This window comes from Haemorhous mexicanus, chromosome 1 (genome assembly GCF_027477595.1).
Source record: "Haemorhous mexicanus isolate bHaeMex1 chromosome 1, bHaeMex1.pri, whole genome shotgun sequence".
Taxonomy (NCBI): Eukaryota; Metazoa; Chordata; class Aves; order Passeriformes; family Fringillidae; genus Haemorhous; species Haemorhous mexicanus.
This window is the reverse complement of record NC_082341.1, coordinates 2,160,847-2,177,712: the sequence shown is the minus strand read 5'-3', so window position 1 is coordinate 2,177,712 and position 16,866 is coordinate 2,160,847. Positions and strand designations below refer to the sequence as shown.

The following is a 16,866-nucleotide window of genomic DNA, read 5'->3' as shown; positions in this document are numbered from 1 at the left end:
CAGTCTGGGAATTCGAGGAGCAGACAGCACAAGCATATGAATAAATGTGTACAGATCTTATCAGCAAGGTCAGCAGAACCATGAACAGGTGAAGCTCAGAAGGCAGCAGGAGCTGGTGAGTCCAGCTGCAGGGATTTTGGGATCAGAACCATGATTGCTTTGGAGGGTGCTCCCTGTCAAGGTGCCTCCACTTGGCAGCTGGTTGCAGAAAATCAGTCCAAATGACCAAATCTTGGACAAATGATGCTTTGGCAAGAGCATTTTTCCTGAATCAGCCTCTGCCCTGAAACACCACAGAACCCAAAAAGGAGAGACTTTTGCAGGAATACAAATTCCTGGTCCATGGGAGCCAAGGGCAGGATGACCTTAAGGATTTGGGCACGATGGAATGAAATCATCTGACCTAACCTTGCTGACCCAGGAGTCAGGCTCCCAGTTGGTCATCTGGATTCTGCTGATCCCCAGCAGAGAGAGATCCTTTCCTCCTGAGAGGGACCCTGGCAGGGCTCCTGAGCCACAGCCAGGAGGTGCCAGCCCTCCCTGGAGGACTGCAGAGGGGGCTGGGGTGACCCCCTGAGCTGGGATGAGCAGCTCTGAGGCAGTGCAGGGTGATGAACCCGGCTCAGCAGGGCTGCTGTGTGTCAGCACTGCGTGTGCACAGCCCTGCAACAGAGAGGACAGCCCTCAGCTCCTCGCTCCTGCTCTGACTCACACGTGTCCAGCTGCCCTGGCTCTTATCCTCACCCAAAAATTGCTGGTTTTTTTTTTAACAGTGAGTCAAAGGTAAGTCTGGCCCAGCTTCTCCTCCTGGCTCTGCTCAGTGAGCCCACACTGTCCCTTGGAATGGGACACGAGCAGCTGCCCCTGCAGGAAACTCTCATTTTCCACCTTTCTGATTCTCCTCTGGCCAGGACAGCCAGCTATTTGTTGAGGCTTGTGAAGGGCAGAGAAGAAATATGGCCAGAGCTGCCAAGGATGTGTTTTGGCTCCTGAACTGCCTCGTCCCCTGGTTAATCACAAAGTCTGCAGCTCGTGAGATAATCAAGGTTTTGCAGGCTGCCCTGCCCCTCTGGTACCAGAGCTTGCCAAAATGGGCTCTTGCATGCCAGAACCCACCAAGAGCCTGGTTTGCCCCATTTTGGAGCCTGTCTGCAGGACAGAATTCCTCGATTTCTTCTGAGTGCCAGTGCTGGGGCAGCAGGAGCCACCACCACCCTCACTGCTGCTGCCAGACACCACCAAGGCACCCGTGGCTGCAGATTTAAAGCCTACACAAACACAATACAATATCTACAACACAATAATACATACAATAAAGCCTATGCAGCCTACACAAATCCTGAATTAGTTTCTCTGTTAGAATTTGGAGACTCTCCTGGCCCATTGCAGTTTTAGTGGCTCTGTTAGGAAGGTGTGCTGGGAACAGCCTGGGTTAGGCTGAGCTTGACCCTCTCATTCACCAGCAGACCAGACTACACATGAGTCAGCAGGACAAACGGACTCAGTGCTCCTGGGGATCACAGACTTCCCATTTGCCTGTGGGCAACTTACACCGAGGGTTTCAGTGGCCACGGAATTAGCATTTCCCTGTCTGATGCCCGATCTTCTGCTAATGTTTCTTATCTGTTCCCTTTCAGCTGGGCTGTTTGCCCCATCTGTCTGGGCCGTGTACTCTCCCAGGCAAAACCCAGTTCCCTCTGTGCCCTCAGCTCTCTCTTGCGAGTGACTTTGAGGTTTTGCAATCAATCCACTAATGCCCATGAGCCATCCTGCTAGGAAAAAGCAGTGATGCAGTAAGCTCCTTCCTTCCCCAGATGATATTCCTGTTAGCAGTGACTCAGAGTTAGCTGAGTGCTCATATCCATGACTTCTTCACAATTCTGATTTAGGCAGATTTAATCCAGCCTGGAGCACGTGAGGATGGATGAGGTGATTTCTGGATTTAACGGTGGTAGATGTGGTTACACCTATTTTTGCAAACCCACAGTGGGATGGATTGCAGTTCACCCAAGGTGTTTGAGAGTCAGACAGCTAAATCTGTGCTGCTTCAAGCCTGTCCTGTGAGAGGAACTTAGACTTTCCCTACAGCCTCCTTGTGTGTAGAACAGAGGCATTTCAGATAAAGCAGGACTCATACTGACTGACCTGCAACCCGGAGAGCTGAGAAGACACATAAAAATACTGAAGGTATGTGGCCAAAGAATGAGAGGAAAAGCTCCCTATTCTTTGTCTAAATATCATCTGAGCTGTTACTACAGACAACACCAGCGAGGTTTAGAGGTTTTAGAGGTGTTAGCAATCTGTTAAGGCAGCCTTCCTCAACCAGTGCCCCATCTCCCTTGAGCAGGCAGCACCATCCTCACACCTGCCTGCAAGCTCAAACACAACACCCCATGCAAAATCAATACAGTGGCACAGCATCCCCTTTGCCATTTTTTTTTTCCAATGGAAAACTCCCAGAGCAGCTACTTCAGATTTGGACAATCTCCTACCATATTTCACTCTCGTACTGTAAGAATAAAAAAAAAAAAAAAAAAAAAACAAAAAACTTAAAACAAAAATTAGAGAGCAATAAGAATAGCTCAACCAATAGCCTGTTCTGTGAGAGGAAATAAGCACTTCAAAAAAAGCAACAGAGCTAATCCGCTTTTCCTCACGCTCAGGATGAGCTGAGGGTGTTCATGGACCAGTCACTGCAGCCCACTGACAGGGGGCAGCTCAATAAAATCAGCCAGCTGTCACCATCAATAAATCTGAGGCATAAACCACAAATTACGTGTCCAAGCAGCCCCACACTTCCCTCCTGTCCTTGCCACCCAGCCTGTTGATTTCTCTGAGCCCTTCCAGCAGCAAATCTTTCCAGGGGATGACCCAAGCACAGCCCTGCTGATGCTGCAGCACAGCAGCTCTCAGGGCATGGACACTGGGCTGCCAGGTCCTTTCTCTACAGATTAAAAATCAGCACGCATTGCTCCAGCCAGCTGGGAAAGGGGATGGGCTGGGCTGAGCTTCCCAGCCCCTGAATCCTTCACTGAGGGAAAAGAATAGAATATATCAGAAGGGTGGATGGGGCTCTGAAGCACCTGGGGTGGTGGGAGGCGTCCCTGCCCACGGCATGGGGTGGGACTGGATGGGCTCTAAAGTCCCTTCCAACCCAAACCACTCTGGGATTCTGGGATCCACAGGAGGGCTCTGCCCTCAGAGCCTTCAGGATGGCTCTTCAGCATCCCAAATTCATGGGATCAGGGTGGTGCCCAGCCCCCCTGGTCTGGATCACTAATGCAGCTTATTCCACAGCAAATCCATCCCCATGGCTGCTCCCACAACGTGCAAGAAATTGAAAGTTCACAAGAGCTCCTTTCAAAAGCCCTTCTGAGAGATGGGGTTTTTGCTCAGTTCCTCTACACCCGTGGAAAGCAACACCAGACTTCAAGTGAAGGGTTTTTAAAGGTGATTTTGTCACCAAAGATTCACATGGAAGGGTCCCCCAATGGAAACCTCCCCTTTCAGCACTCCACGTGTCTATGGAGGGCATAAAATGCCCAAATGCAAGTTCACAATTCCCTTCAAAAGCCCTTCTGAGAGATGGGATTTTTGCTCAATTCCTTTACACCTGTGGAAAGCAACACCAGAACTTCAAGTGAAGACATTTTTAAAGGGAATGTGGTCACTAAAGATTCACAGTGAAAGATCCTCCAATGGAAATATCTCTTTTCAGCATTCCACATGTCTGTGTAGAATATAAAATGCCCAGATGGAAGTTTATAAGAATTCCCTTCAAAAGCCCTTCTGAGATATGGAATTTTTGCTCAGTTCCTCTATAGCTGTGGAAAGCAACACCAGGACTGCAAGTGAAGAGTTTTTAAAGGTGATTTTGTCACTGAAGATTCACATTGAAGGATCCCCCAATGGAAACCTCCCCTTTCAGCACTCCACGTGTCTGTGGAGGGCATAAAATGCCCAGATGCAAGTTCACAATTCCCTTCAAAAGCCCTTCTGAGATATGGAATTTTTGCTCAGTTCCTCTACACCTGTGGAAAGCAACACCAGGACTTCAAGTGAAGAGTTTTTAAAGGGAATGTGGTCACTAAAGATTCACAGTGAAAGATCCCCTAATGGAAACCTCCCCTTTCAGCACTCCACATGTCTATGGAGGGCATAAAATGCCCAGATGCAAGTTCACAAGAATTCCCTTCAAAAGCCCTTCTGAGATGGGATTTTTGCTCAGTTCCTCTACACCTCTGCAACACCAGGACTTCAAGTGAAGACATTTTTAAAGGGAACACGGTCACTAAAGATTCACAGTGAAAGATCCTCCAATGGAAATATCTCTTTTCAGCATTCCACATGTCTGTGTAGAATATAAAATGCCCAGATGGAAGTTTATAAGAATTCCCTTCAAAAGCCCTTCTGAGATATGGAATTTTTGCTCAGTTCCTCTACATCTGTGGAAAGCAACACCAGGACTGCAAGTGAAGAGTTTTTTAAAGGTGATTTAGTCACTAAAGATTCACATGGAAGGTTGCTCCAATGGAAACCTCCCCTTTCAGCACTCCACATGTCTAGGGAGGCATAAAACACCCAGATGCTCCAGGCTTTTAGGGGCGTCTCAAAGCCAACCTGCCCTGTCTAAAGGGAGGCATCTTTGTCCCAGTCATCCAGGATCCTCTCCCAGGCAAGGGTTGGGAATCTGGGATGGGATGGGACTCACCTCATCCCAAAGGAAATGTCTGACAGGTGTCAGATGAGCTGGATCTCATCTCTCACCGCGAACCCTGAAGGAAACTCCACCATTTTTCAGGAATATTCAGGAAGATTCTCCCTCCAGAAGGGATAGAAACCAATCATAGGTCTCCCAAAAAACAGCATTAACCAGATTTTTGTGTCTCTGGAGGAGATGTGGCTCTCCCAGTAAATTCTGCAAATCTGATGCCCAGTGGGGTTCCCCTGACATTCAGGGGGTTTTGGATGGACTCCCCCCTGTCCAGACTGCCCCATTTCTTCCCAGCTACAGCAGGCTCAGGGAAAAAAGGGAATTCTCCCTTGTGTCCCTCAGCCTGCTGAGGATTTAGATTTGTTTTTTGTCACACCACAGAGCCCTGTCTAGCAACAGGCCTCACTGTTGTTCTCCTGGGGGCAGAGGGACAGACTGAATGGAAGGCTTGGCAACCGTTCAAGGAGGCCCACTGCTGCTTCCCACCCCTCTATCAGACACTGGAAATATCTCTATTAATTGGAAATATCTCTATTAGACATTGGAAATATCTCTGTTAGACAAGGTGCACCCCTCTGGAGGCACAAGGAGCTCCTGCTCTGCCCAGTGAGGTTTGGATTTGTCTTACAGGCTCAACTGCAGCAGAGATGGGCTCTGCCTTTTCTCCCTGGTGGGAATTCTGTTGGATAGAGCTGGCTGCCCTGGAAAGAGGGGTTTGCATAATTTTTGCCCTAAAACTGCATCTTCCAGCAGAAATACAAACCTGGAAAGTGAAATTAAGAGGCATGGACTGGGAAAAGGGGAAAGGGTTTGATTTCAGAGAACTGAGAGCAAAGCAAAGTCAGAGGAATTCCTGAAATGCTGAAACGTCTGTGGCTGTGTCCCTCTGCCAAGATAACTGCCAGGACAGGGCCACAGGGAAATCACTTCCAATCTCTCCCTAAGAAGTTTTGAGATAAAGTTCAATCACAATCTCGTGGGTGTGACTCTGGATGTGCCCAAGAGCACGAGGAGGGTGCATTTGTTCTCTGGAGCGTCCTGGATTAAAGGCAGGATTAAATGTTTTACAGAGGAAGCTGCAAAATCCTCAAAACCCCCAAAATATTGAGAGCCTCAATATTTTACAGAGGAAGCTGCTGAGGCTTTCAGCAGCTGGGCTGAGACAGGACAAAAGATGAATTTCCAGAGGAGAGGGGTGGTCTAGAAGATTTTAGGACCAGCCTGGATGTCATGAAGGCTCCTGCACCCATTCCAATACACCCATGAGCACCAAAGAGATTATAAAATAAAGGGAAATTATGGATAAAAAGTCCATGACTTGATTTGACCCATGGGAACTTATGCCTGGCAACAGGAATGATGGATTTAACAGCTAGGAAATGGGCAAGTGTGCAAAGACTTTTGGTTTTTTGGGTATATTCTGACCAAAGCTGGATGGTGTTGGTGGAGGCACCTCTGAGCTGGTCTCCTCAATCCAGCTGGCACAGAGGACTTCACCAGCCAAGCTCCATCAAACACCTGAGAGAGGAATTGCTCCAGAAGAAAGTGCCCAGTTCTCCTCAAGGAAAGGAGCCAGGAGCCCCTGGCTTGGATGGAGAGATGGGAATTGCAGCCACGGGCTGGGTGAAGTGAATTCCACCCCGAGGCTTTGCCTGCAGATGGACATGGAGTGATGCTGAGGTGCTCTGGGATTCCCCCAGCTGCTGCCAAGGAAGGAGCAGATCACCAGGGGGTTGTGTGCAGCCCCTGCCAGGCCCCTGAGGATGGCCAGGATGTCACCCAGCCCCTGAACCTGGCTGGGCTCCTGGTGGGAACCTGGGCATGCCCATCTGTGGGCTGGATGCCATTCCAGGGAGGCCTGTTTAAACTGGGAACACTGGGAGTGGTGCCTGGAGACCAGGAAAGCTCCTGAACCTGTGATGAACCCCAGGGCAGGCTGGAAATGGGAGGGTCTGCCATGCCCTGAGTTCCAGGAACAGCTGAGGCGCTCCCTGAGCCTTCTCCAAAACACTTTGAGCCTACAGAACCCATGGGAGAGGAGAAATGACCCTCCCAGACACCTGGAACCCCTTGCAAGGCCAGTGATGGGGAAGGGAACCAGCCACGTGCTCTGATGTGGCCTTGCTGGCCAAGCCTGAGAGCGCAAAGGAGAAAAGAATTTCACAGCATGAAGGAATATCCACCTTGGGAAAGGGCAACAGCATCCCTGCTAATAGTTATCACTGAATCCATGGAAGAATAACTGACTGGTTTGACACCAGGACAGAAACCAGGGTGAGGAGGAGACCAAAGGCACCTGGGACTCCTTTGATGGGCCAGTCTGTACAAATGCAAAGCTCCCTCTGGGCAGCAGCAGCACCCAGATGGGAAGGGGGCTGTGAATATGCAGGTGACAAACCAGGAAGAGGGACAAACACCACCTTTGTGATGCAGAATGCTCTCCCCTGGCTCCCAGGCTGCCTTTAAAGCCGTGCCCTATGTTAGGAGTTGAGAACAAGGGAGTTAATGTATCAGCTCTCCTTCCCTCCCCTTGGCTTTTGGGAGCTCCTGGAGAATCTGGAGTGAACTTATGAACTGATGGATTTTTAGAGGTTGTGCTAAGACAACAGGAGTTAAATCCTGCCCCTTTTAAAGGGACAAAAGGGGAAGAGAGCATCATGAATGGCACAGGACAGATGGAAACAGCTGGCACAGACATTTTCATGAGTGGCTTTTCTGCAAGACCAGCCCCAGAGCTGCTCCAGCAAAGCTCTGATGGATACCCCATGGGAAGGCTCCCGCCTGAGTGCTCCTCCAGTTCCAGGGTTAAACCCCACTGAACTGTCCTGCTCTGGGCTGTGACAGCAAAGCAGAGATGGGTTTAGAGAGACCTTTTGGGCTGGGGACATTCCTGCTGCAGCACTTGGCTGGGAAATGGCCACTGCTTCTGCCCTGCCATTTCCCCTTCCTTTCATGGAATTCCCAGAATTCCCAGAATGACCAGGTTCGAAGAGACCTTCAAGGTCATCCAGTCCAACCCAGCCCCAAAACCTCAACTCACCCCTGGCATCCAGTCCAACCCAGCCCCAAAACCTCAACTCACCCCAGTGCCACATCCAGGCTTTGTCAAACACACCCAGGGATGGGGACTCCACCACCTCCCCGGGCAGCCATTCCAGAACTTTATCACTCTTTCTGGGAAAAACTTTTTCCTGCTATCCAACCTGTATTTTCCTTGGTGCAGCTTGAGGCTGTATTTCCCCCACATTCCAGTGGGTTTAACCCCAGTTTAACCTGTCTGGGCAGAAATCACTGAGCTCCACACCACCAGAACTCCGTGGGTGCCTCTTCAGAACCTTCTCCTTCCCCGCCACCTCCTCCAGACCTCCTCATCCTCCTCCCCTCTTCCCAGCAGCACTGTTCATCCCACAGTGGGCAGCAGCATGACTCCAGTCCTGCCCTGGGAAGGGAATCTCCCCGTGGATGGGGTGCGACCTGTCCCTCCCTGCTGGCGGGACGAGGCTGTCACCCCCAGGTGTGCCACCCATGCCGGGAGCAGCTCCCAGGGGCTCATCCTGCCTGGCTGCCCGCAGGATTCCCCGGGCCCTAGGTGCTGTCATTGTCCCAACAAAGCCCTTTGAAATGCAGCCGGGCCCTTTGAGTGGCACTCGAGGAATCCTGAGCAAGGGCACAGCCCAGGGACAACCCTGCTTGTCCCTCTGGGATTTTCCTGCCCTCCCGTGTGGCATTCACAGTCTCTGGAAAAATCCCTTTGCCCAGGATTCTTCTCCTGGGAAGCTGCGAGGCCTCAGAGAAAAATGAAAACTATAATTATCTCATTTGCTTCTCCTGTGTTTTGCTGCCTCGGAATGTGTGTGGAGATTGTTCACACACAGGTGATTGTTCCATTGCATTCTGCTGGGAGTTGTTTTCACTCTTTGGCCAATCAGGGCCAGGCTGTGTCAGACTCTGGAGAGAGCCAGGAGTTTTCATTTTTATCTTTTTAGCCTTCTGTCTGTATCCTTTCTGTATTCTTTAGTATAGTTTAGTATAGTATTACAGTATAGTATTTTTTATATATATTTTTATATATATATATATATATATATATACGCACACACACACACATATATTATATATATACACATATCTATTATATATATAATATTGTATCTATATTTTATATATACCATATATTATAATTATATATATTATATTTATATACATATATAATATAGTGTATAATATGCAACACTATGTTTATATACTATAAATATAGTTTTATATTTTATTTATATAATATATTCTATAGATAATGTAAAATATAGATTATATATAATATAATATATTATATATTATAGTATATATAATGTATTATAATTATATATTATATATAATATGGATAATACATATAATATATATATTTTATATATATAGTATTATAGTATAGCATTCTTTAATATAACATAGTGTCATAAAATAATAAATTAGACTTCTGAGAACATGGAGTCAGATTCACCATTCCTCCCTGCCACGGGGCACCCCGCAAATACAACATTCCTGTGCATGCAAAGGAAATAATCTGCTCCTCCTGAGGTCTAAGGTGGAATAATCCCCTCCTCCTGCGCTCATGCTGAGCACCAGAGGTGCAGGGATTGGTGCAGGGGCTGCAGGAGCAGCAGTGCTGCTGCATGGCTGCAGCTGGGTGGGAGGGAACTGGGATGCAAGCAGGAAAGGGATCCCACAGGGTTGGGATGGAGGCACAGCAAGCCTTGACTTCCTTCTCTAGGAGACACCACAGTAAAAATCAAGGCTCCACCAGCCTGAATCTTTTAGAAGGAGTGGTCAAAAAGTCTTTTTTTGGCCACCAGAAAGCAATGTGATTCCCATCCCTCAGTCCAGCTACCCTGGTTGAAGATGTCCCCGCTCACTGCAGGACCAGATGACCTTTTAAAGGTTCCTTCCAACCCAAACTGCTCCAAGCCCTCAAAACTTTTCCAGTGAGAATTCTCAGAGGTGTTCAAAGGACAGGTTCCACCTCCAGGGCTACCTGGAAACAGCTGGGGAGCAAAAGGATTCCCTTTTCTTTATCTGAGTTAGGAAAGGCTTTTTGTTGGATGCAATTCCTTCAGCCAGTGCTTTGAATATCGAGTTGCTGATTTTCAGTGTAATTTCTCTGATAAAGTCCTCTCAAAAATGGAAAGGAAAAATCAATTAATACGTAGCAGAACAAGACAACTTGATAAAATGAGTCTGAAAGCTAAGCAGATGAGGGATTTGGGATTTTCTTTAGCACACACTGGGCTCTCTGGGAAGTCCCAGCCCTCCTTTCCAAAAGGCACTTCTTGCTAAAACCTTGCAAAATTTTCAGTTCCTGCTGAGAAAAAACCTCCTGGTGTGATCCTGGTTATTAATCTCACCACAACTGGGCAAAAAGAACAACCCAAACACCATCAGCGTTTGTTTCTTCAGTCCCACCAAAAAGATGGAGATGGGAAATGGGAAATTTCCCTTCCCCTCTGCACACAGCATGGGCAAGAGCTGGTTTTTACCACTCAGATCTGCACAGAAAGATCCCCTGGAGCCTTTTCCCTGTGCCCCTGGGCTGCTGCTGGGGTGCAGAGCACCCATCCCAAATCCCAAACTGGGGGAGAGCTGAGAGGGGCCTAAACCATCACTCTGTGATTGATCTCTGCCTGAAAAACAGGGCTGGGGAGATGCTGCTGTCATGCAGATAATACAGGTAGAAAAAGGCAATTCCAAGGCTGGGGACAAAGGTAGGACAGGGATGGATGCAGAGCAATTGCACTGCTCCACTTGCTGCAATCCAAAATGCAGGGAACTCTCAGAACTTCGGGCCTGGGAGCCAAAGCTGAGAATTAAACCCAGGATTTGATCTGAGACCTTGGAAAAGGCTTCCAAACTGAGGGGCTGGAAGGGAGAATGTGGATTTATAGTTTAAAGCAGAGACACAAGGTAAGTAGAGGGAAGTTTAGAGTTTTAGAGTTCAGGATATAGAAAAAAATAAATGTAGTGACAAAGGTAAGGAGAAGTTTTTGTAGGTTTGTGTGCCATAACATGAGTGGCTGAGAAAGCTCACGCTGAGTCCATAAGACAAAATATTTAAAGATTGGGTCAAAAGCATAAATATCCTCGTTGGCAGTGTTTTGTTGGTCAATAATTCCTTAGAAGGCCTTGTAACTGAGGGTGTTGTGACCTTCTGAGCCGTGCAGTGAAGGTGTGAGCTGAGCTCACCCTTCCTGCCTACGTAGAAGACAAGAAAAATAAACCCCATCATCAAAACCAACTCAGAGGCCCTGCCTCTAACTCATCCAAAATTCCCACACACCCTGATGGATTTTAACATCTCACCTCAACCTGCTGCAGCAGGGGAGGAGGCACAGGTGAATTCCAGCAGCTCAGCCCAGCCAAGGGAGCAGAGCAGTTGGGAGATGCAATTCATACCTGGGAGCTCTAGAGATGGCTGCAGGAGCCCTGGTGCCAGCACCTGGCTGGGCTGGCCCTCAGGTGACCTCCCAGGGCTCTGCCTCCCCCCTGGCCAACCAGGGGCCATCACCCCAAGGCAAGCAGGGCTGGGGTTGGCTCTGCAGGGTTTGCAGCAGACCAGGGATGGGTTTCTCACAGGAGCCAGGGCCTGGCTTGGGTTTCTGTCACTTTAAAATGGGGGATGTTCCACCCCCATTGAGGGGGACAGATCCCAGGAAAGAACAGAGAGCAGCAGGCAGGAGCTCATCCCTGCACTGCTGCTGCTGTGGGGATGCCACAGGGTGGTGGTTCCAGCTGTGGGTTTCTCTGGGTCTGGACTGAAGGCACTGAGACAGCAGTTCATGTTCACACTCAGGTGTTTATTATTTCTTATCAGTAACACAGTCTCACTGCTGGGAGTTCAGCAGCTTTTCATCAGAAGGCACAAAATGGCCACAATCTCTTGTTCCAAGGGCTTTTCAGACTAAACTATCCAATGAAGAGCTGACACCTGGATTATTTTCCCTTTTAACCCCATAACTGATCCCACAGAACCCCCAGTGCAGACTTGTCTGCCCAATTACAAAATGCCACCCAAACCCATGGAGAAGGAGGAAGAAGGAGGATGAAGAAGAAGCCCAGGATGACACCCTGTGCCCTCCATTTGCTTCCATCCACAACATCCTAAAAACCCCAAACCCTCAATTTCTCACCCAGTGACACACCTGCACTGCTCTCTATCATCTATTTCACACTTGTGTGGGTTCCAGTCTATCTTGAAGTCTGGGAAACTTTCTCCATGAGTGAGGGTCAGAGTCAGTGCTGCCCTGGGGGTCAGGGCACCCCAGAGCAGGCACAGAAATATTCCCAGTGCCCTGGGTTTGCACACCACAGAGCAGGGACAGGCTCAGGTGCTGCACTGAGCATTGCTGGAGTCATGTCCCTGCTGTTGGCAGGGCCCCCCCCCGAGCTCACAATTCCTGAATTGCAAACATTACAAAGGAAAGAGCTGCTGGATCCCTCTCCCCAGCCCTCTCAGAAAGGGGATCCTGCAGGACATCCCACCCTGCAGGGAGGAGGAAATCCATGGAGCTGCTGGGGAATGAGAGCAAAGCCAGGCCACAGCAGGGCAATACCTCCACACACATCCCCACCCTCCACAGGCCTGGCACCTCCAGGAACACTCCTCACCCTGACAATTCCCAGCTTCTCAGGGGGCTGATCCCATCCCAGCCCGCTCTGGGGGTGACACAGGAGCTGTGAGTGGGACAGGAGCCCCAGCAGGGCAGAGGAAGGGACAGACCCTTCTGCCCTGGGTGATGCCACCACACCAAATCCTGTTGTTCCACTAGAGCTCCTCTTCCCATCCCTCTCCAGGCACAGAATTTACCCACACACACCCTGAGCCACCTCAGACCCAGGAGAAATGATGCCAGTTACTTTTTCCTACACAAAGGGTGTCCCTGTACTTGCAGCTCAGCCCAGAGAGCCTCTCCTGGGATCATCTCCCCCAGGAGCACCATCCTGGGCTGCAGCAGAATAACATTCCCATCATGGAAGCTCTGTGTTAATTGTTATTGACCTTTTTTTTCCCCTTCTGAATCATTTCTGCCCACTGGCTGTGCTCAGACCAAGTCAGGCCACTTAGCACGGATTGAAAAATAAATAAAATAAAATTAAAGGGTTTTTTTTCCCCTCCCTCATTGCATGTGGAGTCGGTCAAGGCAGTGCAAGCCAGCTGGAAAAAAGTTTCAATTCTGCTCCTGTGACTCCCCACAGACCCCAGACTCCCCCAGGACAGGGACAGGTTACATTTAATCCTCCCTCACCCATGAATTTTGCTGCAGAATTCCCTCAGCCTTCTTTCACTCATTCTAATCTCTTTTTTTATTATTCTTTTTTTTTTAACAAACCAAAAAATGAACAGCACTAACTTAAAAAAAAAAAAAGCAGCAAAACCCAAAAACTATCTGATTTTTGCAGGTAATCTGGCCCCCTGGGTGTGGGAGAGCCTGCTGCTGCTCCCAGGAGCTGCTCTAGGTTGAGCAGCTCAGGGCTGCACTGCACTGGGGCAGGTCCTGGGAGGCTCCTGAGGCACAACAAACCCTCCAGCACATCCCCAAACCCTGCCTCCTCAACCCCAACAGCAACCAACTCCTCTTCCTGGATTATTTTTAAACCATCATTTCCAAAGCTTCTTTTATCTCAGTTTGTAAATGAATTATTTGCTGCTTTTTTTTTTATTTTTAGGGTTTTAAGGAACTCACAGAGCCTCCCCTCCCACCCCCAGCATCATCACAGAGAGCTCTTTTCCTTTTCCCTCCACTGAAGTTTTCCCAAAGCTGCCAGGACTGTGGGAATCTGCTCGGTGTGGCTCACACGGGTGCCCTGTGCCACGCTGGGAGCAGCACTGGGAGCAGCTCAGCCTAAACAGGAGCTGTGAGAGGGCAGACAGAGCTCACAGCACCCGACCCCCAGAGAAATTCACATTTCCCCCGGTTTTGGGACAACAATTAAGCAAAACTCCCAGGAAAATATCATTTCTCAGTCCCTGCTTTTTTGCACTGGTTTTCCCCAAGTGTAAATATCCACAGGATGAGTTGATGCTTCAATTAGAAACCATTCGTGGGGAGGGAGGGGGCACAATCTGGGGCTGGAGAATGACAGACTTTCTGCTCTCAACACCCAAATCACCGTGAGCTGATGGAGGGGAGATGCTTGGGATGGGAGAGGACCAGACTAAAAAAATTCCAGGTTCTCTCTACCAGAAAAAAAAAAAAAAAAAGGAGAAAAACAACAACAACAAAACAACAACAACAAAACAAAGGGAAGAGCGGGACACAATGAAATGAAAATCAAACCAAGCAGCAGGGTGGATTTGGGTGAATTTGGGACCAGCTGGGCTGGCCTGGGAGAGAAGGAATTTGGGATGTACATCCTGGGGAGCCCAGGGCCACCTTGCAGACCCCAAATCCCACATCCCCAGGGCTCTCCAGCCACGGTGGGGGGGGGGTTCATACCTGGCTTGGGGATGAATAAAGAGGGAAAGGTTGGAGATAAATCAAGAGGGAAAGGCTGAGGAGAAATCAAGAGGGAAAGGGCTGGGAGGGCGAATTTCGGCAGCCAATGCAACAGCTCCGGGCCTCTCCCGCGACTCCCCCAGCCCAATCCAGCCCTGCTTTGCATTTCCATGGCCTAAGGGGGGCTTCTCCTTGCGAAAGAACCGTCTGAAAGCGCTGCTGGCACCGGGCAGGGACGGGGGGGAAAAGCCACCCCGGAGCCCGCAGTGTCACCGCTGCACACCTGAGGATGCCCCGGCTCCCGCGGGCACCTCCTGCCCCTCTCCCCAGAGCCTTTTCCCGTCTTTTCCCGATTTCCCGCAGCTCCGGGGACAGGAGACCACAGGGACCGAGGGGACCGAGGGGACAGGGGGGACAGGGGGGACAAGGGGGGGTCGGGACCGCGCTCCCCTCGCCGGGTGCCAAGCGAATATTTATGTCGGTATTAGAGGAATGCGTTTCCTTCTCCAATCAGGAATGCGAGCTGAGTTTCTAATTATAAGTTAGATGGTGGCTGGGAATAAAAGATTGCTTTTTAATGACTCCCGTCCAGGTGCTCTCGCTGCCTGTCTTCCCAAGCACACATTTGCATTTTATTGCTTCTTTTTTTTTTTCTTTTCTTTTCCTTTTTTTTTTTTTTCCCTCCCATCCCAACGAATTCCCTGCTTTCAGACATACCTGAAATAGTTGGAGAGGCTGCTGCCTTCACCACCCTCACCTCTGCACCGCCGGACAGGGGGGACCGCGCATCCCGCGCCCGCGGAGGGCGGCGGGGGGGAGCAAGGATTAATTAAAAAATTAATTACCAGCACGGGGATGATTGAGGTTTTGTTGTTTTTTTTGGTTTTTTTTTTTTTAAAGGGGGGCGTTTCGGAGCCCCCCCCGGCTCAGCCCGCGGAGCCTCCCTGCGCTAGGGCTTCCCCGAGCCCAATTAGCTCCGCGGGGTAATTAGAGCAGATCGTGCGCTTACATGCCTTGCCCAGCACCATTTGCTTTTCGTGGGGGAGCGAGCGAGAAAAGGCTCTTAAAGGCGTAGGGTGCAGGGCGCGGAGAAAGGAGAAAAAACGGCGAAACCCCCCCAAAAACCAAGGTGCGCATCCCCGCGCAAGGGGCGCGCGGGTTTTGCGCGGGTTTTGCGCGGATTTTTGTCTCCCCCAGCCCCGACCTTGCTCTGCCTTCCCCCAGCCCGGCTTGTGCAGCTTCACCTCCTTTTTTCTTCCCGCTTCCCACCCCTATTTTTTTCTTTTTCTAATTTTTTTTTTTTTTAATTTACCCCTCAATATTCCTTAAAGCGAAAGGGGTGGGGGGGAAGAAAAAGCCACCCAAAAGTTTTGCCGCTTTCCCCCCCTTCCTTCCACCTGACTAGCTCGAAATCACCTTGAAATGCTCATGTCAACTTCTATCATTATCTCTTTAATTCAGGCAGCGCCTTTTGTTCTTCCCAGGAGAGGATCAAAGCGCTCAGGGAAAAAAAAAAAATAACTTTCCGATCGCTCCCTCTCGCTCTCTCTCTTTTACAGTAGGAGAAGGAGAGATCAGGTATAACCCAGTCAAAATAAACAAAGTGAATGCATAAATAAAAGAGGTGAAATGCAGGTTCTAAGAACTTGCTGGCGCTGGAACAATCCCACCTCTTTAGCTGAGTGGCAACGAAAGGAGAATTTCAAGTCATCTTAAGCGCAGGGGTTGCAGAGAAAACAGAGGAGGGGAAAAATAAATGAAAATGAGCGAAAAAAAAAAAAAAAAAAAGAAGAAGAATAAAACTTACCACCAGATTGGGTAACTTGACAGAGCCTGACTCAACCCACAAAGAAACAGGAAATATCCAAAAGAGGCCATTGATGAAAAGTTGTCTTTCTTTTTTTTTTTTTTTTTTAACCAGAGTTGCCAAAAACCTTCCTTTCTTCTGAGGCAGGATGATTATTTTAATAATAATAATAATAACAATAATTTAAACAACAACAACAAAAAAAAAAAGTCAAATGAAGTGAACTCAACCCGACCAGGTAAATCCTCTCTTGCTTCCTCTACTACTCTCAAGGAAAAAAAAAATCTCAGAGAGGTAAAAAACTCTTCTCTCAGCCAAGACACTGAAGGCAAATATTAAAAAAAAAAAAAAAAAAAAAAAAAAAGAAAAAAAAAAGTTTGAAGTAGCTCTCTTAAAAAGGACCCAATCAGCACTTATTGCCAAAGGGAGAATTCTGATGCTTTGGCTTGTTCTGTCAATCAGGAGCGTGAAGTCAGGAATGAGCTAATTGCAAGGAGATAGTGTTTTAATACTCATTAGGGGGCACGTTGGCCCACAAGCCGAGGGATAAAATGTAGTTTTAAAAAGGGGAAGGAAGATTTAGGGGGTTTAAATAGACAGGGGGGACCCCTGTGGATTTGGGTAGCTATAACAACCTGCCCGGATTTCACTCCCTGGGTCGAAGCTACTAAAATGCAAAAAAAAAAAAAAAAAAAAAAAGTGTGAAAGGTTTTTTTTTTTTTCTTTCCTTCTTTTAAAAATTAGTATTTTCTCAATTTTCTTCTTCTTGCCATTCTGTCTTCTTCTTCTCAAAGCCCCGTTTCCTCACGGGGACCGTTGGGATGCATTTGAACCAACTTTCTAGAAACTTTCGGTCGGTG

At 48.7% G+C, this 16,866-nt stretch overlaps 1 protein-coding gene across 2 annotated transcripts in view; it reads right to left on the bottom strand.

Annotated features, from left to right (window-relative positions):
- WNT3A (Wnt family member 3A) overlaps positions 1-16,333 on the bottom strand; it is a 102,025-nt gene extending 85,692 nt beyond the window's left edge. The window contains exon 1 of one of the 2 annotated variants that reach the window (XM_059838080.1): positions 16,007-16,333. In XM_059838080.1, coding sequence (XP_059694063.1) covers positions 16,007-16,077 — 71 coding nt within the window. In that variant the 5' untranslated portion in view covers positions 16,078-16,333. Of the gene's footprint in view, positions 1-14,916; positions 15,115-16,006 lie in introns of those variants that run through there. The other variant, XM_059838088.1, reaches the window with a different exon arrangement.
- Between the last annotated feature and the right edge of the window lie 533 nt (positions 16,334-16,866).